At 47.1% G+C, this 20,522-nt stretch overlaps 2 protein-coding genes across 2 annotated transcripts in view; one reads left to right on the top strand and one right to left on the bottom strand.

Annotated features, from left to right (window-relative positions):
* Positions 1–3,069, top strand: part of LOC119316649 (protein CLP1 homolog) — a 4,944-nt gene extending 1,875 nt beyond the window's left edge. The window contains exons 7-10 of the mRNA XM_037591005.1: positions 558–692; positions 965–1,200; positions 2,554–2,598; positions 2,677–3,069. Coding sequence (XP_037446902.1) covers positions 558–692; positions 965–1,200; positions 2,554–2,598; positions 2,677–2,767 — 507 coding nt within the window. The 3' untranslated portion in view covers positions 2,768–3,069. The remainder of the gene's footprint in view (positions 1–557; positions 693–964; positions 1,201–2,553; positions 2,599–2,676) is intronic.
* A 4,916-nt stretch (positions 3,070–7,985) lies between these two features.
* Positions 7,986–12,679, bottom strand: LOC119316647 (serine/threonine-protein phosphatase PP2A-3 catalytic subunit). Its single transcript, XM_037591004.1, has 6 exons — positions 12,202–12,679; positions 11,506–11,620; positions 10,739–10,847; positions 10,578–10,655; positions 9,663–9,854; positions 7,986–8,627 (listed from the first exon to the last, which is right to left on the bottom strand). Exons 1-6 carry the CDS (start codon positions 12,452–12,454, stop codon positions 8,454–8,456), a joined length of 921 nt encoding a protein of 306 aa, XP_037446901.1. The 5' UTR covers positions 12,455–12,679; the 3' UTR covers positions 7,986–8,453.
* Positions 12,680–20,522: the final 7,843 nt, after the last annotated feature.

Below are 20,522 nucleotides of genomic sequence, written 5' to 3'. Positions count from 1 at the left end.
GCACCCCTCTTGGGTTCAGTTAATCTGCCCCCATTGAGACATTCATGGGGCAAATCATCCCTAGTAAACTGTGACATATAGTAGAAATATCGGCAGTGGTAACTGGCAAGAGCAGTTAATCTGCCCTCTGGTCTAAACGATCATCAACATCAGTATGTAGCACAAATATGTTAGTGCATAAAACCATCCTCACTGAAGTTCATTACATATTTAATTTGAACAAAGAGAATATAGGTCGATAAGAAAGCTCAACAGCTGAGAAATACTGAAGATTATCATTCCAACTCCTAATTCTGGCAAATACAGCTCGAAGAGGTGCTTGCTTGAGTCTATGCTAACGGACAGAGTCTGCAAAATTTGTTTTATAAACACAAAGCCACATGGATGCAAAACTGCTGATACCATAAAAGATGAACCAGCCGTTTGTTAGGATTAGCTTTCATACAGTGTGCTTGACGTTGTCTTTGTTGTCATGTTTGCCTTGAAATGTGGATTCATGGATAAACATGAGATCAAATGATCCTGAAGCTTGGAATGATCTGACTTGTCTGCTGCAGGAGAAGTTATGGAAGATGTTAAAAGATGCAGTACAAAGTAAGCCCAATATCGATGTCGTAAAACTTCATAAATCGGAGGGTGTTGTCCTAAGGAATTCAAAATATCGTCAAAAGACTAGGAGCTTTCGTATCAAGGTAATTTTTGTTTGTCTGGGCAGTGTTCTGATTTTGGTGTTCGTAAGGATCTCTAGTGCTTAAAAGATACATTTCACTTTAGTATTTGTTTGGTTAATAACCTTTTTTTTCACTGCAAGGCTTAGCATCAAATTAATTCTATAGAAAGTTGAGTTTATCCATCCTTGCGCTATGCCACTCTCCTTTATGCCCAATTATGATTTTGATCTTGCAGTCGTAGTTGGCATTTTTCTCTTAGTCCGTCTCAGGCTAAATCCTATTCCTGTCTGCAGGAGTACTTTTACGGGATTGCAAACGATCTGGCACCACATTCAAATGTAGTCAACTTCAGTGACGTTTCTGTTTTCAGAATTGGTAGTGGACATCAAGCTCCACGGTCAGCTTTACCAATTGGTGCAGAGCCTGTGGCAGATCCTACTCGGCTTGTTGCTGTCAACATCAGCACTGATATGGTCCACACAGTGCTTGCTGTTTCTTATGCGAAGGAACCTGATGAAATAATTTCGAGGTAATACCAACTGTCGTTCTCCAAGATAGTGGTTAACTGTTACAGCCACGTAAAGGTGGCAAGGGCTGGGTTCTTCATGGGCCAAGCTACGTGAGACACATGCCTGAACTCAAGATGCTGCCCGCCGCCCACCCATGAAAATCCCATATGGGCGGAAAATCATGCCGAAGTCTAAACCCGATGAGTAACATTGGAACACAGCAAATAATCACAATAAACAAATAATATCATGGGAAATAAGAAATGAACTCAACAATTCAAGTATACAAGTTTACAGTTTCTCTCAGAAACTGACATCTCTGAAGGCACATGTCATATGGAATAAATTCACTTTTTAATTAGTAAGAGTGTTTAGATCACTAAAGTAGTGATCTAAACGCTCTTATATTTCTTTACACAGGTAGTAATATTAATTGGGTGACCTTTGGACAAAAAAAAATGGGAAATCTTTGTTTTTGCCACTCTACCTTTTGCCAATTTTGCTGATGCCACTCTAGAATTTGACATCTCACTTTTGCCACTCTTAGCTTTTGATAATACATCACAAATGCCATTCCGTGGCAAAAACAATAATTTCTCATTTCACTTTTGTCACTCTTAGCTTTTGACAATGTATCACAATTGCCACTCTGAAAATTTTGCTTTTGCCATGGAATGGCAAAAGTGATATATTGTCAAAAGCTAAGAGTGGCAAGAGTGAAATGTCAAATTCTAGAGTGGCATAAGCAAAATTGGCAAAACCTAGAGTGGCAAAAACAAAGTTTTCCCAAAAATTTATACGCATACCCGGTCCATTCCTAATCAGGTTACCCATAGGTCTTGCTACCATTGGCGATAAAAATTGAAAGCTACCCATATTTTAGCCATGGTGGCTATGGACTAGGGCTATAACTATACAAGCAAGGACTAATGCAAACGTAGCCCCGACTAGAAGTGGATCACAAGTGTCAAACACTACTCAACCTAAGCCTGGCAGCAAATTGTTCATTTGCTTGTCTTACAAGTTTCTAAGCGCTATGATATTTTCAGTTTCATAGTTATAGAGGATAGTGTAATTATTTATTCATCTAGTGACTCATTTGATTCTCATGCGAGCTTTTCAAGTAGTTCAATCAGTGGCAAACTGGCAACTGTTACTGTCCTAGGAGAAGGTGGTAGGGGCACAGTTGTTTTTGTTGTTTGACATTAATATACTTATAGATTAGAACTTTTTACTTTGTGTCATGTGTGCGTTTTCTGACTGCCACAGATTTATAGCATACCAAAATCTGTTCAAGTCTTCATTCCCACTAGGCAAACTGTTGAGTTTGTGTTCCCCTTTTTTGCTAATACCTAGATTGAAATTCTGTGCAGCAACGTTGCAGGATTCATCCATGTCACAGATGTTGACATCCAAAGGTACACTAACACCACGAAACCAACTTGTGGCCCTGCCTGAAGTTTCACCTGGGACCTAACATTCTGCATGCATTTCAGGAAGAAGCTGACGTACATCGCGCCTTGCCCAGGAGACCTGCCAAGCAGGCTGTTAATCGCTAGCTCCCTGACATGGTACGAGCAGGCTTGACCCCGTTCAAGGTTGAACATTGTAGGTAGGTAACCAGATGGCTTATGACATGTTGTAACGCCGAAATGGATACTCTGTGAACACTGTGCCGGTAAAGCTGAATGGGTTCGACGATATCTTAGGCATCCTGCTGCGAAGCTTTCTGCTGACTTGCTTATGTTTTTCTATGCTGCTGTGGCGGCGAAGATACAAATAGTTAGGTCAATGAAAGGTTGGTGTGCTCTTTTGTACGCTGTTGGGAACTACTGTAAGATATAGAAGATGAGTCCTTTGGCCTCTTCTCAACTGTATCCAGATATAAACATCGGAGCTACTACCTCCGTTTCATAATGTAAGTTGTTTTTTGACACAACACTAGTGTCAAAACACGTCTTATATTATGGGATAGAGGGAGTAGTTATTATATATACCCAATATAAAGCAACCAAACATAACATGGAGATTTCCGGCACTTTGTATCAGAGGAAACATCAATATGACAAGTAAACACATCTGCATTGAATTAACATGTGTGTGGACATTAAGAGCATCTCCAGCCGTTCAGCCCTCAGGGCGCCAAAAAAGAGCGGCTTGAGGGCGAACTGGCGCTAGATCGGCCCCTAGGGGTGATCTAGCTCCCAGCCACGCCCCGAGGCGCCCTCCAACCCGCGGCAAATTCAAACGTAGTCATTCCCGCTTATAAAATAGACGGTGATCATGCGGTCACAGTTCGGCGATCGAATGAAAATTTCGACGTACAAAAGAAATGAAGCGCGTGCAGCGCATCAGACGGCGAGGTCGGCCTCTGGCGTCGGCGTGCGCGGGCTTGGCGGGGTCGGAGCTTCTTCTGTGCTGGGCGGCGTCGGCGTGGCTTCTGTACTGCGGGGAGTCATGGAGGCATCATCGCTCGAGCTTGGTGGTGGCGGCGGCGTGGGTGTGGGAGTTGGCGGCGCCGTCGACAGCAGCTGGTTTAGGATGAGACCACGCTCCGCCAAGTACCACGCCTTGACCTCCTCGTCGTTGCTCTGGAGCATGTCCGCCCTGCCCAGCAGGAAAGCCAGGTCGGTGTTCCTCTTCTTCGCGACGACGTTGGTCCGGAGTAGGTCGAGCTTGACGGCGCTGCTCGTCATCAATGCCGACCACCGCGCCTCGGTCTTCTCTTCACGCAAGACGTCCCGTGCCTGTGCGTCGGCGAGGCAATGCTAGATGGACTCCTGCACGCGTGCGGTAGCCGCGTCGGCGTGTTTCGCCTTCTTGGCCCCTTTGTTGTCGTCCGGCCGCCCCTCTGACGCGCCCGACGTCGACGCATACGGCTTGTAGGTCTCCTTGGCCTTGTCGAGGGTGCGTCGGACTTCCGCCCACTTCTCGCACTTGTCAATGCGCTTGTAAACGTGGAGGTACTTGAACTCTTGATCGCGGTTGCCTAGGCGGTACAAGGCGAACATGCGCACCAGCTGCGCGGAGGAACAAACAGTTGGCGGGCGCACACGGCGAAGAGAAGCGTGAGACCGGCGTGCCATACCTGATCCTCAACGTTGGCGCCGCTCTCCGGGCGAGCCGCGACCTCCTCGACGACCCCATGCCATTTGTTGCACGCCGCCTGGATGAGCCCCCAATGTTTCGCCATTGCCTTCGCCCCGCCCTGCATGTAGACGCCTTTGAAGTAGGGAAGCTCGTCGAACTCGGCCTTAATGTGCTCCTAGTACGCCTCGATGCTCTGGTTCGTGCCGGTGGTCGGGTCGAGGCAGACGACTTTCTACGCTTCGGTGAGGCATTCCTACTCCTTGGACGCCCACTTGATGCGCGGCTCGCCGGTCCTGGCCGCCCCCCTCTTCTTCTTGCGCCTCCTCGCCGGAACGGTCGCCGGTTCCTCCTCCTCCTCCGGCTCCTCCTCGCCGTAGTCGAGCTCGCCGTCCATGCCACCGTTGAGATCCACAGTGTCGTCCGGGGTAGCGAACCCGGGCGACGCGGCGGCCGCGGCCGAGCCTGCCGCGATGATGTCGTCCATGTCGGCATCGGTCTCGTCGGTGTCGCCGAGGTGCGACGTGGAAGCTTGTGAGAAGGGCAGCACGCCACGGCGGAGAGGGGGCGTCGGGGAGCACGCGTAAGCCGGTGGCGAGTAGTTGTATGGAGGGTACTACACGCCGGTGAAGGCGGGCGAGGGCATGCGCGGGCGGGGTGTCCATGGGGAAGGTGACGTTGGGGTTGAACCCACCGTCCGCGTTCCTGTCGGCGTAGCCCAGCGACGGCGTGCATCCCCATGGCTGCGGCGACGACAAGAAGCCGGACGGAGAGCCGACGCTTTGCTGGCTCCAGGGCGCGTACTGGGCGTGACCGCCGGGTGGATTCATCATCCCCAAGCGAGTCGCCTCGGCTCGGCTTGGTCCACCGCAGCCGCAGCGGCACGTGCCGCGTTGTCACGGGCCTTCTTGGCGATTGCCCTGTTTCGATGGTCGGCGGTGACAGCCTTCTGTCACTGAACTTTCGCCCTCCACTCGGCGTTTGTCATGCCCGATGGATTGAACGACGGCGCCCTCGGCTTCCTCTGCTTCGGCTGGGCGGCGGAGGCGGTCGCGGTGGTCGCAGCGCGGGGAATCACGTACTTCTTCGGCGGCATGGCGGCGACTGGGAGGCGAGCGGGAGGGAGATTGGCGGGAGGAAAGGAGAGAATGAGAAGGAAGTGGGGGGCGAGGGCGGGAAGAAACGGCGGGAAGAGGCTCTTGACTCGCCGACAGAGCGGCCCCACGCCCCTTTTCGCTTGTGCCGGCGCCCCCAGGCGCGCCCCAGCGCGCCGGGTTCGGCTCGGGTCTGCCCACCAGTTTCGGCCCAAGCCGGCGAAAAACGGGCTACCGGGGACGCGACTAGGTCGAATTTTGGGCGCCGGCGCGGCATAAACACTTGGGGAGGCCCTGTTGGGGGCGTGGCTGGAGATGCTCTAAGGGCCTCTTTGTTTCGCAGGATCGATTTTGAAAACGTAACAATAGGAAAGGTATATGATTAGAGTGTCATGCCCATTTGAATCCTATAGGATTAGTAAGGAATATTTCATTTCAAAAGTAAAGGAATTGTACAAAGAGGTTGAAGTGGATGTCAGATTTTTTATAAAATGTAGTGCAAAAGATTCCAAAAAAAAAATTATGAGATTTAATCCTATGAATCAAAGAACAAACATAGAAAAAATTCCAAATAATTTCAATCCTTAAAAAATCCTATTGAATTTCTTTGAATCAAAGGAGCCCTAAGCATCCGATTTACAGAATTTTCTTTTTTGAACAATCCGATTTACAGATGCTAGTGTTGGATTTATAGATGATACAGGCACCGTCTATTGCAGCGCTGGCCACTAACTACAGTGATCGACAGCTCAAAAGAAAAAGAAAAGATTATTCCCTCCGTCTTATAATGTAAGACATTTTTTGACAAGTACTCTAGAACCAATCAAGACAGGGAATAGGGCGACATGGCTGGACCAAACTTAAAAAGAGGATTTTACTAGGGTTTGCTTTGAGCATTGTCCTGGGGAGGTATCCAATGTGGCTGCAGATACTTTAGCTGGACATAGTTGGTCCCCACAACACTTGCATGAGGACCCCGCGCTAGTGCTTTATTTCTATATTAGCTTAAGTATAAACCATCGGCAAGGCTTTACCTCTAAAAAAGAGTAAATATATTCGTATCCAAACAAACCATGTACTACTTTCATATTCAAAGTTGTGCATCAAATACCGTGTAAAATCAAGCATGCCTTACATTTTTTAGAAGATTGGAGTACTTTCTTTGCATGAAAATCAAGCATGCCTTACATTTTGAGAAGATCGGAGTACTTTCTTTGCATGAAAGATATCTGGCAGTATTTATTTGTCTTGTGTCATGACTCACGAGTCCATTATACAACGTGTCATGTTGCTAACACCTGAACACTTACCCTTCAATCCCCGCATCACCCTCCCTACGGGCGACTCGGGGGGCGACGTGACCCCCCTTGAGCACCCCCTACCCTCCACCTTTACCTTCCCTTGCCGCCGCCAGTGCCCCCGCCGGGCAAAGCCTGGGCGGATCCGATGGCGGCTGGACCTTGCTCCCCGGTGGCTTCCTCCTCGAGCGTGGCGGCTTGATGAGGCTGGCGTAGCGGAGCTTCTCCGGGCCTAGGGTCTTGTGATGGCGATCCAATATCCAGAGTCGGGCCTCTAGACCTGGCGTGGCGAGCACATGAGCAGCGTGGTGCGACCCTGTGGGGGTGCGGCTGCGGCTATGCCTCGGCGGATCCTGGGGGCGGAGGCTGCGGCTATGCCTGGGCGAAATCCCTGCGCTGACAACGGCGACACGTGAGTGTGCCGTTACCTCCATGGAGGTGTTGTCATGATCCTGAGTGGACCCTCTCCTCAAGCACGGGGCGGAAACCCTTGGTCCAGTTCGCTGGACAAGGTAGCGTCAGCGTCTCGGCGCCTTTCTCTTCTTGAAGACGCTGCTTGGGTTGCACTTGAAGTCCCCATTGTGGCAGCTGAAGATGGTGGCCTCCCGGTCTTTCCGACAAGGCTAGCCAGCATTGCGGTTGTTGTGATGTGGGCTGCAGCATAGGACGTGGGCGTCTAAGGCGTAATGTACGTCAGCGCCAACATGTACAAGATGATGGCTTCTTTAGTTCTTGCCAGGTCCTGACATCTACCTACCGACTGACAACGGTTGTGATGCAGCCTTGAGGCTCTGAGTTTAGCTGCCTCGCCATTCATGGTTAGGCCTTGTACAATGCAAGATGCTTAGGAAAGGTGTTTAGAGAAATAAACTAGGCGTTTCTTAAATACCGATATTTATTTGTTCAGAATAGACGCTTACTTAGACATCTCTCCTGTAGAAATAGACACCGGTGCTTCAAAAAATACCTAAGTTATTTTTTTAAGCATCTTCATAAACACCTAGCATTGTACAAGGTCTTAGAGGCTGGACAAGGCGATGGTGTGTCCCTACTATTCCCTTCCTGTTCGATGAAATGAAACACAAAATCTTTTGCGTTTCCTCGCAAGAAAAAAAGGTCATAAACAGACTGGTTGCATATTGGGTAGCGTTCCCACCTTGAATGTGTGTGTGTGTCTATATATATATATATATATATCAAAAAGTGGATATGAAAAAGGATGCAAATGTTACTGGGATATGAATATAGATCAGATGTTTGCACAATTCAAAACGGATATTAAGGCCTATCTAGCATTTATAAGACAAACAACGGATACAATACTCAGGTACAAACATATATTTCCCATTTATAGGACATCAAACACATTATAATACACCGACCAACATACACAGGGGCGAATGCAAGTATCGCCAGTAGGGCCTCCCCGTCCATATGAAAATGAAACAGTTATATCCAGATGATGCAGAGAAGACCTTCCTTCAGGCAAGCATCCTGCTCGGACCCAAAGGAAAAACAATAACAGAGGCTAACATAACAAATCCCAATGCAGCTTCCCTCCATTGTGTACCAACAATACAAAATGGAAGCACGTCAGGAAAAAAAAATCAGAGCATGCAACTTTAACATCTCGTGCAAAGATCGAGAAGCAGCAAAAAAGGATCTCCAAACAAAAGAATTGACATACAGCTCGGGCCCCATGGAGCCCGTATCTAAGGACACAAGATCTACACACTCCGACGCTGCGGAGGAAAGGAGCATCAGCACCGGTAGTTAAAGAGGTCAACACCACAATTACAAAAAGTAGTCGGGGGTCTTGCGTGTTGTGTCAGGCTCGATTTGCCGAGGCGCTGGATCAAACTGGAGGAAGTTATGATCCATGTTTTCCCCAATCTCAAGAATCGCGGCCATGTTACCACATCGGTAACAGTAGTTTGGTGCACTGAAGACCGTTACAACATTCTTATCCTGCATGAGCAAATCAGAACGTGGTAATTATTTAACCTTCCTATGTATGCCACCAGAAGAGTATAAAACCTTGCCTGACGCAAGAATGCATGAAAATTTGCAGTCACGAATGTTAATTTAATAACCACAGGTTATGCTACAAGATACAACAAAGCAAATCGCTATTTGAAGGTTTTCTGCTTATGTAAGCACCAAAGCAAAAGGCTTGCACATAAAGGATGATGCAGTTTCCAATATTTTAATCAAGTTCCCTGATATCTTTTTATGATACGTTAAAATAGGATGAGTGATACTTTGCTCAATTCCATTGGAAAATGCAGTCGACAGAGAATTAAAATCTGCCTTGTGATCCTGTTTGATGCAGGATTGGGCTTATATGTTCCCTCTACTGTACACCTTTGTCTGTGTTCCCTTACATACACAACATGGACCTCAGTAATCTACACCGGTTGGCCCACACAGAGAACCAGACTATATAGACTATATGATTAAGCAGTAGATTGATTTGGTCCCTCCAGAAACTTAGATAAAATCGTTTTAGTAAAAAAAAATCTTTTCAGGGAGGCTTTGTGCATATTGAGGAATATGTAAACGCATCAGTTTATAATTTAACACAATTATAAGCGCAATAGTATGTAACCTTAATTAACTTTTAACCAAAGAACTGGAAAATTCCAGATTCATGTCTCCTAAACAAATACTACCTCCGTTCCCAAAATATAAGTCTTTTTAGAGATTTCTATATATGGACTACATACGGATGTATATAGGCGTATTTTAGAGTGTAGATTCACTCATTTTGCTCCGTATGTAGTCCATATTGGAATCTCTAGAAAGACTTATATTTAGGAACGGAGGGAGTAGTTAACAATTGTACTTCGAATTTGTTCATTAGATATTAAAGCAACTTTGACAGAACGATGGTGCTCAGACTTTTCAGTAGGTATTTTCCGCGAATGACTACAATTGGTTAATTAATTGCAAGATAAAATAATCAAATCATATTTTGTCCAATGCTGTGTTCTGAACACCAACCTGGCACCAATTGAACCCTTCCATTACAAGTTGATGGGCCCTTGATATAAGAGAGAGGCCATTTGTATGGTTGAACTGTTGCGCAATATCTTGCCCAAATGTATAACCAGCTCCTCTTGGTGAAATCCCCCATCCACATCGATCATCTGGATCAGACCACAACAGATCACACATGGGCCCTTCATGAGGAACCTGCAACCATTATGAGAAATATGTGATTAAACTGAGAATAAACATTTTGCAGTAAGTCCAGTTTCTTCCTCAGTAGTCATGGAAACAAGTCACGACTCGAGACTTAACAGATATCATTGATATCCTTCATAAGCACAACAGGTATCTGTTAGAAATACAATTATATACAGCCATCCACTTCATGGTCAACAACTCAACATTACAAACTGTAGAGCTCTAATCCTCAGAAGAGAAAAAACTTCATTTATTCAGTATTCTAATAAAAAAATATGGTAAATGACATCATATAGATCCACCACCACAACTCCATGAGAATTCCTAATGCCACCTCATTGAACTAAATCAAGTTTTCCGGATTGATATTTTATCTGAATTAACATCCACATGATGTGAATCAAAAAACAGGAAAATCGATGATATCACAGAACAGTTTTCATTGCATATACCTGCCTAGTGCCTAGGTAATACAAATAGCAAATATCGCCACCCAAGCATGCTTCTAAATGGGAAACAAGAAAAGAGTACTACTTCCTCCGTTCCTAAATATTTGTCTTTTTAAAGATTTCAAATGGACTGTCACATACGGATGTATATAGACATATTTTAGAGTTTAGATTCACTCATTTTGCTTCGTATGCAGTCACTTGTTGAAATCTCTAGAAAGACAAATATTTAGGAACGGAGGGAGTAGTTCATAAAGACAGCGATAACTTTGCTGCTTACCTCTTGTATGCGATCAAGAGCACGAATGTTATCTAATGTATCTAATGATGGAGAGAGACCACCATGAAGGCAGAACACCTACAAATAGGTGTTTCCCATATGTCAGGCATATATATTAAATACGCCTGCACTAGTCGTACAAAATTACTTGAATAACAAACCTGGTTTTCTATAAGAGCCGTGAGAGGCAAATAATCAAACAGGTCTGTAAAGTACTTCCATACATTTGCATTCCCATATTTTCGCAAGCACTCGTCATAGAAGCCATATCTGCAGCAAAATAGTCAACGTCAACAACTAAGTTGTAGCACAACCGGTGAACATTTTGCCGAATAGTATAATTATAGTTTTCATGAATTTCCCCAAAATTTTACTAACACATCTATATGAAAATTAGTACTACTCAAAAAGCATAAATGTGAAAACTATAGTCATTTTATGATCTAGCTGGAAGTTTTGCTGTGATCAACACGTAAATACGTCTAGAAAGTAGGTAGATCATAAGTTCATAACTAAATTTTACCAAGACTATGCTCAAAGTTTTTTGCTACTTTGTTACCCATAGAAGACAACTTCAAACAATCTCATGCATACATAAATTCACCAACACATTTAGGTGGGTTCTGCTCCTTTTTAATTTTATGCAATAATAACTTGAGTTCCAGTAACAAGACAAGCTGCTTTGTAAATTCTAAAGGTCGAGCATTGCCTTAGCCATAGTGCATCAGATGATACTCGATGTGGCAAAATACATCACCTCCAAGATTTAGTCAATTAGACAAAGTTAATTCAGGATTAAACAGGCTAGAAACGATCAAAAGATTACATGTCGAATGTCATCACTTGATAGTTGTTACTTCATATGGGGAAGTACTCAATAATAAGGAGCTGAAAACAGCAATCCAGGTCTAGAAGGGCATAAACTCACACTTGGGTGATTTGTCTGCTCTCATGATTTCCTCTCAATATCGTAATTCTGTCTCTGTAGCGAACTTTCAAAGCCACTAACAGTGAAACAGTCTCCACCGAATAGTAGCCACGATCTGCATTAAGAGCAATATTATAGATTTATCCATATTGGGAATGCCACAAGATGGAGTGCATCTAAAACTAAAGATGGAGTGCACCTGGTATCATTAAGTGCTTCTAAAACTACATTTAATTGCCAACAAAATTATAAATCTTCACATCTTGAGGAAATTTTTGACACCGAACAGAGATGGTGTGAACCTTTTTTTTTGGTCGTTCTCAAGCACCTGGTATCATTTAATGAGAATTCTTAACTTCTTTCTAGCTACAAGCCTACAGCCCTTATAGCGGTATCTACAAGGACCTAAAGATAGGACTCGCACAAAATCCTTGTAAGCTATAGGTCCAAACAAGACATAAGACACGTAACCAGCACAGGATACCGCCATGGGAACCTAGAGAAGTAATAGAAGCTACATAGAGTACATACTAATAACCAGCACAACAGTTCTCGAAACGAATTCTCCCGACAAGAAGAACCCCCGGCTGAATTCCGTGTAGGATCTACTATAAAGAAGCCATATTTTGCCGCAGCAACCCCCAGAGATAGCGGCCGCCCGAACACACGCGAGAGGCGAAAGGAGGCGAGGCGTACCGACGTAGTCGCCCATGAAGAGGTAGTTGGTGTCGGGCGACTCGCCGCCGATGCGGAAGAGCTCGATGAGGTCGTAGAACTGGCCGTGGATGTCGCCGCAGACGGTGACGGGGCAGCGGACGGGCTGCACGTTCCACTCCTCCATGAGGATGGCCTTGGCCTGCTCGCAGAGCCCCTTGACCTCCGCCTCCGGGAGGTGCTTGCACTCGCGCAGGTGCGCGATCTGCCGGTCCAGATCCCCGTGCGGCGGCATCTCGGCCGCAGGGGCGGGCTCGGGCTCGGGCTCGGGCGCGCGGCCGGTCGGTCGCCGGCGAGGAGGAGGGAGTGGCTAGGCCGGGGCTAGGGTTTGCGGGGGATCAGCGGAGGGGGGAGGGTGTGGAGCAGCTCATGCTTCCATTTTTCGCTTTGTTTTATACGAAGCGAGATTTTTCTTCGCCTCCAACACTCGCAGGCGTACACAACGACCGGGGCGGCTGTGCTGCCGCCTGCTGGCTGGCTGGCTTGCTTGTGCTGTTCTGCGGTGGTTTTGGAAGGCAGAAATCACATATTTGACCTGAGGCAGAAATCAATTCACAAACTGATCTGATTTCAAAAAAAATTCACTCTGCTGACTCTTTCGTGTGGCGTCCGATACCTGGGCGTCGCACCCTATTGTGCAGCGCCCATCACTTAGGCGCCACACTTCCTGCCAGCGTGGCAGCCCTGGTCCAGCTGCGGCCCCACACGCACCTGTGCAGCGCCTAAGTCTTAGGCGCCACACATGTAATGTGCAGCGCCTAGCTCGTGGGCGCTGCACAGTTTGTGTTCCACTTGGGCTGGCCCCACCCTCTCTCCCCTCCCACCCCCACCCCACACACCCCCACCCCACCCAAACCCTAAGGCTTGCGGCCCTCCTCTCTTCCCCTCTCCCCCCTCTCAAATCCTTCTCAAATCTTGCAAATCCGGAGTATTTGACCGTGGATTTCGAAGCCAACCCCTCCCTTAAGGTAATCTCCTCCCATCCCCTCGTTTTCATCCATAGGAATTGTCACATTTGCTCAAATCTTGCTAGTTTGGGGGAAACCCTAGTTTTGACTTGGATTTGCAAATTTGTGTTGAATGATGTTATGTTTCTTTGCTAACTTGGGTTGGTTAAGCTTCCATAGTATGCTAGGGTTAGGGTTATGTGTGTTTGATGTTGGTGTTAGGGTTATGCTATGGTTATGGTTGTTTTATATGTTAGGGCATATGTGTGCAAATATTTTTCTTAAGTATTTACTTGATATATGTGTGTTTTTGATTATTGTAGGGATGGGGAGAACATGTGTTTATGTTCATCATGTGGATATAGAGGCCTTTTTGAAAGGCAATGTTGAGACGGACCCGAATGAGCTTGACATGGTGTTTGAGAGTAGTCCTAGCTATGCGGAGCTTTTGGAACAAGTGAGGAAAGATTTGAATTGGACGGACCCAAGTGACGTTGTTGAGTTCGAGGGAAGGCATAATGTTGATTTTGGAATGCACATCCGTTGGAAGACAATGCGTGTGAACTCCGAGCAACGTTGGGTTGCATACAAGGAGACGGTTGCCGAATCTCTAGACAAGGCTCTTGAGTTATTTGTCTCCAAGAAGGTTGAGTCTACTTTGAATTTAGACTTGAATCGGAACCCCTCCCCGTTGGTTGCTAGCACTCCCCCACCCATGAACCAAGATCAAATGAGTGAACCTCAATTCACGCAACAAGATTGGCCAACATTGAGCCCGACTCCAAACAACCAAAATGAAGGTTTTGAAGAGGAGAATGATGAGTACGAGGAGGATGACAACGAAGTTGACCTCCATGACAACAATGTGGGTGATCTCGACCAATATCATGTGCAAGAGACAATGGACCAATCCATCCCTTTTTCCCGTGCATATGCATCGGACTCGGATGACGATGGTCCCGATGAAGAAGTTGATGAGGAGGGGTTCACGCCGAAGGAGGCCGAAGCATTCAAGAAGGTATTCGGGCGGGATCACAAGACACCATTGTTCAAGGATCTTAGTCTCGCGGATGAAGCCGTTGTGGATGGTGGCAAATGCATATCTCTTGGAGCTAGGCCAAGTTCTCACCGTGATTTGGAAGACGGCAAGAACGGGATATATCCCGGTTGTGAGTTTCAATCCTTCTTGGAATTGAAGATGTGGCTCGACAACTACTCGGTTACACATTATCGTCCACATAAAGTGGCCAACTCGGATGTTAATGTGCGTTACACGGTCAAATGTGAAGTGCCAACATGTCCATGGATTGTGCGTGCAAGGCCATGGAAAGGAGGTCCCACTTGGCGCATAGTGAGTTGTCTACCAACTCACATGTGCCGGCACAAGAATGCGGATGGCAAGCTTGTGCACCAACAACACAGACAACTCACGTCCGAGTTCATTGCTTACAGGCTATCCAACCAAATATCCACACTTCCAATAATGAGCATCAAGAGTGTCATTGACCTTGTGAAAGCCATCTTTCATTACAAGGTGAAATACGGCAAGGCATGGAAGGCGAAGCAAGCCGCATTCAAGATGTTGTATGGCAATTGGGAGGAAGCATACAACAGACTCCCTAGGTTGTTGTTAGCTATGGCCGCCACAAACCCAGGCATGGTTCACGTGGTTGAGCCTCATGGGCACCAAACTTTGATTCATAACGGGAGGACCGTCCGAGTATTTGGCCGTGCATTTTGGGCCTTTGAGCAATGCGTGAGGGCTTTTGAGCATTGTCGGCCCGTCATCGCCATTGATGGCACGTTCTTGACCGGACAATACAAGGGCACTTTATTGGTTGCAATAGCAAGTGATGCCAATAACCGGGTGTTGCCTTTGGCTTTCGCTTTGGTTGAGGTGGAGAACAATGATAACTGGGAGTGGTTCTTGCGTCAACTGAGAACAAGGGTATTACCGGCTAAAAGGGAAATTTGTGTGATATCGGATCGCCATGCTGGAATTCTAAATGCGGTGGTGATTGACATTCCCGGACATAGAAAGTTGCATCATCGATGGTGCATGAGGCACTTTTGTGCAAACTTCTATAGGGCATGTGGTATCAAGGAGTTGGCCGATGATCTTCAGGATTGTTGTCTCGCTTTCACCAACAAGCGGTTTTCCACATTGTTCAATGCATTGCTCAGACACAAGAAACTTGACCCCGGCGGTCAGGAGTTTCTCAATAAGAACATTGCCGAAAGGAATATGTGGGCACGTGCTTTCGATGAAGATGGCCGGAGGTACGGTCAAATGACAAGCAATATGGCAGAATGCTTCAATAAGGTGCTCAAGGGTGTACGTGCATTACCCGTGACGACAATAGTTCAATACGCATTTGACAAGATGAATGAATACTTTTTGAAGCACTCAATGGAGACTGATAAGCAAATTGCTGGTGAGAACAAGGATAAGCACAAGTACAATTTCCCACCAAAGGTTGAAGAATGGTTGGAATTTCAATCACGAAAGGCAGACTCCAAAGAAGCTGTTCTATATGACGACAACGAGTGGAAGTATGAGGTGAAAGAGTCCGGAGGAACCACAAATGATGGCCGCCAGCACGGAGGCCGGGCTTTCAAGGTCTCCCTAACACGGTGTGATTGCAGCTGCATGAGGCCGTCTTTGCTTCATCTCCCATGCTCGCACTTGTTAAATGCATCCCGGGTTAGGAATGTGGACGTCAATCACCCTCTAACCGTGAGGGAGTCCGAGTTCTCAATCATGACGGTAAAGAAGACATGGACTCCACGGTTCCAGCCATACTTGGACCAATCACAATGGCCGGAGTATCATGGAGTTCAACTATGGCCGGACCCGAAATTGAAGGTCGTTAGCCGGGGAAGACGTAAGACTAAGCGTCTTAGAGGTGACATGGACGGATGGGGCCATGGTGGCGGTGGAGAATACGGCACCAGCCAATTCCAAGAGCCTCGTGAGGAATCCCGTTGTGGGGGCTGCAGTAATGGGGGACACAACACAAGAACTTGTCCCAAACCAAGAAAGAGATCAAAGAAAAATGGTTCAAGCACAAGCCAAGCAAATGATAGCCAACCAAGTGAACCAAGGGGTAGCCAACCAAGTCAAACAAGTGGTGGAGTGCCAAACCACTCAAATCAAACAAGTCAACGAGGAACTAGGCAACAAAGAGGGAGTCAACTTGGTCTTAGAAGAGGTCGTGGTGGTGGTAGAGGCCGTGGTGAAGGTCTTGGCCGTGGTGATGGTTCTGGCCGTGGTGGTGGTAGAGGATGTGGTGATGGTCTTGGCCGTGGTGATGGTCTTGGCCGTGGTGGTGGTAGAGGTCGTGGTGATGGTCTTGGTCGTGGTGCTGGTAGAGGCCGTGGTGGTGGTGGTGGTAGAGGCCGTGGTGGTGGTGGTAGAGGCCGCGGTGGTGGTGGTGTAGGCCGTGGTGCTGGTGGAGGCCGTGGTGGTGATCTTGGCCTTGGCGGCGGCCGTAGGGGAGGAATGTTCTCTTGGCTCAATGGACCATTGCCGTATGTGTCTTACTATGATCTTGTTCTTTTGGCTCAATGCTTGTGTTGTCATTTTGTATTGTGTAACTAACTATTATATTGCCATTTTCGTAGGTATGGAAACAATGAAGGGGGTGGAGGACACGGAGGGGGAAGGTGAGACCCCTTGGTGGTGCAAGGAGGGAGAAGAATAAGAAGAAGAAGAGAGGAAGAAGAAGAAACTACATGGAGACCCTATGTGTGTATGACTATGTGTGTATGACTATGTGAGGGGACTAATATTTCCGTGTATGATTATGTGAGACCCTATGTGATTTGGACAAGTATATGTGCTATGTGTGTATGAGTATGTGATTTGGACTAGTATTTCTGTGTTTTGGATGTGATTATGTGGCATCTTTATGAATCACAAAACAAAAAAAACAGTAGGTATTTGAAAACATCAGTTAGTGCAGCGCCGAAGGGCAAGGCACTGCACTGTGTAGTGTGGCGCCCAACGGGTAGGCACTGCACACTGACTTAGCAGTTTTTGTGGTGGAAAAGCTACTGGAACGCTCCTGGTGCTCTCTGGACTGGCATGTCCAGGCGTGCAGCGCCTAAGGCCAAGGCGCCACACTACACAATGCAGCGCCTTGCCCTTAGGCGCTGCACACATGGACATGCCAGTCCAAAGAGCATCAGGACCATTCCAGTAGGTTTTGCACCCCCAAAAACTGCTAAGTCCGTGTGCGGCGCCGAAGGTCAGGGCGCCACACTACACAGTGTAGCGCCTTGGCCTTAGGCGCTGCACTGTTAGGTGCAGCGCCTAGCCTTTGGGTGCTGCACACTGACTTAGCAGTTTTCGGGGTGGTAAAGCTACTGGAACGCTCCTGGTGCTCTCTGGACTGGCATGTCCAGGTGTGCAGCGCCTAAGGGCAAGGTGTTGCACTGTGTAGTGTGGCGCCTTTCCCTTGGGCGCTGCACATCTGGACATTTATTAGGTTGCACCAGCTCCCTCCCACCCATCCTCACCCCACACACCCCCACCCTCAACACAAACCCGAAGCTCAGTGCCTCCCCTCTGCCCTCCTCTCTCCCCCTCTCAAATCCTTCTCAGATCCGGAGTATTTGACCGTGGATTTCGAAGCCAATCCCCTCCCTTAAGGTAATCTCCTCCGATCCCCTCGTTTTCATCCATAGGAATTGTCACATTTGCTCAGATCTTGCTAGTGTGGGGGAAACCCTAGTTTTTGATAGGATTTGGAAATTTTTGTTTCTTTGCTAATTTGGTATGGTTAGGCTTTCATAGTATGCTAGGGTTAGGGTTATGTGTGTTCGATGTTGGTGTTAGGGTTATGTTGGTCTTAGGGTTGTGTTCATTGTTAAGTGGGGGTTAGGGTTGACCAATAATTCTCTGTTTTGTAGGCATGGCTTCATCCGGTTCCATGACGAGGCCACCGTGTGCTAACCAAGAAGACATGCCGAACAAGTGGGAGGACGCATCTTTGGACAAGGTGAAGGAGAAAGATGTCAACATCCCGCAATGTTGGTGTGCAGATGTTTGCAAGGTGAAGGTGTCCACCGACCGAAAGAAAGCATGGACGGAAGGGCGGAGATATTTTGTATGCCCGAACTATGCTTATGATCGTGCACTTCCAACTAACGCCTATGACCAACCACCGGTAAGCTCGAGAAGTAAAATGTTACTCTGAAATGTGTGTCAACACTAACAACAAAATTTTATGCAGTCACCGCCTCCTCTATGCAAGTACTTCACGTGGATAGATCTTGAAGTGCCAGAAGATGTGAAAGAGGACCAATACGCAGATTGTCTTAGGCGGCAACGGAGGTTCGAAGAATCATTTCGAAGGGGCTTGGAGGAAGAGCGTCGTCAGAAGGAGAGGATGGAGCGGAAGAAACGAGAGGAGGAGAGGGCACGCCAAGCGAAACTTGCTCGTGAGGAGGAGAGGGCAATAAAGCTTGCAAAGGCTCGCGAGGCGCAAGAGGAGGACTCGGCACATGACAAGAAGGGGAAATGGCCTCGCTCTACTCAGTAGGGACTTCGCTTCGGTGCACTCCTCGTCAACTATCTTCTAATGAATGTGTTGTGAAGTTGTGAGGGCATGTGAGATGTTGGTGAACTATCTTCTAGGGCAAGCTGCCATTTGTCATTTGTAATGAATGTGTCGTGAACCATGTCGTACTAATGTTTGAATTATCTTAAGTTATGAACATCGTTGGCATAAAATTTGTGTTTGTTCATATTGCTGTGATGCTGCAGTCATTGTAAGTATTATGGATGTAGTGGGAGTAGCCATGGGAGTAACTGTTGGCTTTCTGGATAGCCATGGCAGTAGTGCAGCGCCTAAGGGTAGGGCGCTGCACTGTACAGTGCAGCGCCTAACAGTTGGGCGCCACACAGTACAGTGCAGCGCCTAAATGTTGGACGCTGCAGTGTTGCTATAAGCAAAACTGCAGAAACAGATGCCATTTTGGGTGGGGTGCAGCAGCACTCAAATAACTAAAACATCAATAAAAGTACTATAAACTGGACATGCTAAGCAAAGAGAACTAATAACTTGAACATCACATCATTTAAGACAATTTAAGTTTGCTTCAAGTTTGCAAACACAAATACCATAACATAACCTCACAAGTTAATCAACCTCACAAGTTCACAAGTTCATCATATAACATAACCTCACAAGTTCATCAACCTAACACAAAGCACTAATGCCTTCCACGCGTGTTCCTGGTGCCACGCCTGCAGGTAATCTTCTTCTTTTTAGGAGCACGAGGCTCCTCTTCGTGCACTTCCTCCTCCGCCTCCGCCTCCTCCTCCGCCTCATCATCCAATCTAGCCATCCGCGAGGTCCCTACGACCACCTTTGGGTTGCCTCTGTTGTCATAGTCGTTGGGCGTGTACCGGCGTCTGGGCTGCCTAGGCTTGAACACATATGCGGACCGAGCTTGAGCGTCCGCCAAAGTCATGTCATCATCAAGCTCATCGCCCTATCACACAACGAAACAATATGGTGAAGGCCGATGTCGTAATCAAGTGAGAATCACATCTAAATGATTAGTCATACCTCTTGGGTGATCCCACCCTCATCATCCACATAAGCATATGAGGAACTCACATCGTCCCCCTCATGGTGAGGTGCGGGGTCTGATGGTGTACCAGACCTAGAGGCAGATGGTTCATCATATTTAGGATCACGGCAACCGAGAAGGTTCGATAACCGCCTTAACTTCTTGGCCTGACGCTGTAACATGAACAAGTGTGTAAGATATCAAACTTCGCAACATAGACTGGCTCTCATAGTGAATGCGATATGTACCTTGAGGAATGCTCATAGTGAACCATCATCATTGCCAGTTCCAACCGGTGTCTTCTCCAGAATAGACTGGCTCTCATCAGCTGCTTTCTTGATCTCGGTGCGCTGCGGATGAGAAAAAATGAATGCGTTAGCCATTCAAACATGTGTAATACGGTCAACAGGAAAGTAAAGAGGGGAACACTTTACCACATAGTTAATCACCGGAACAGCAGGCACTCCTTGCCCTAGCCTGACATCTCTGTTGTACTTCCCCTTTGCTAGATCCTCAAAGTTCACGGGTTCTTCAAGAATATCCTCATTATATGCCGGCGGGCATATCTCAACTCGAGTAGTTCCAATAAACCATCGTACGTAGTTATCAAAAGCAAGTGAGTTGTGCTCACGAAGCGGGGCACGTGCAGTGCTACGAGCTTGCTCCACACAAAGCTGGAAGCGGGTAACATACACAGAATGATGCTTGGCCCAGTCCTTTATCTTCCGTTGCCTTCTCCTGTCCAACCCGCGTGGTATAAAACCAAACATTAGC

The sequence above is a fragment of the Triticum dicoccoides genome, chromosome 6A, assembly GCF_002162155.2.
Source record: "Triticum dicoccoides isolate Atlit2015 ecotype Zavitan chromosome 6A, WEW_v2.0, whole genome shotgun sequence".
Classification (NCBI taxonomy): Eukaryota; Viridiplantae; Streptophyta; class Magnoliopsida; order Poales; family Poaceae; genus Triticum; species Triticum dicoccoides.
This window is presented reverse-complemented; position numbering and strand designations above follow the sequence as displayed.

What these genes read in the sequence shown, in the direction of transcription:
- LOC119316647 (XM_037591004.1), bottom strand. Translation starts at nt 12,454, where the DNA reads ATGCCGCCGCACGGGGATCTGGACCGGCAGATCGCGCACCTGCGCGAG. An exon ending in AGCAGACAAATCACCCAAGT is followed by an intron (nt 10,848 to 11,505) that starts GTGAGTTTATGC and finishes ATTTTGCTGCAG; the next exon opens with ATATGGCTTCTATGACGAGT. An exon ending in AAGGGTTCAATTGGTGCCAG is followed by an intron (nt 8,628 to 9,662) that starts GTTGGTGTTCAG and finishes TTGCTCATGCAG; the next exon opens with GATAAGAATGTTGTAACGGT.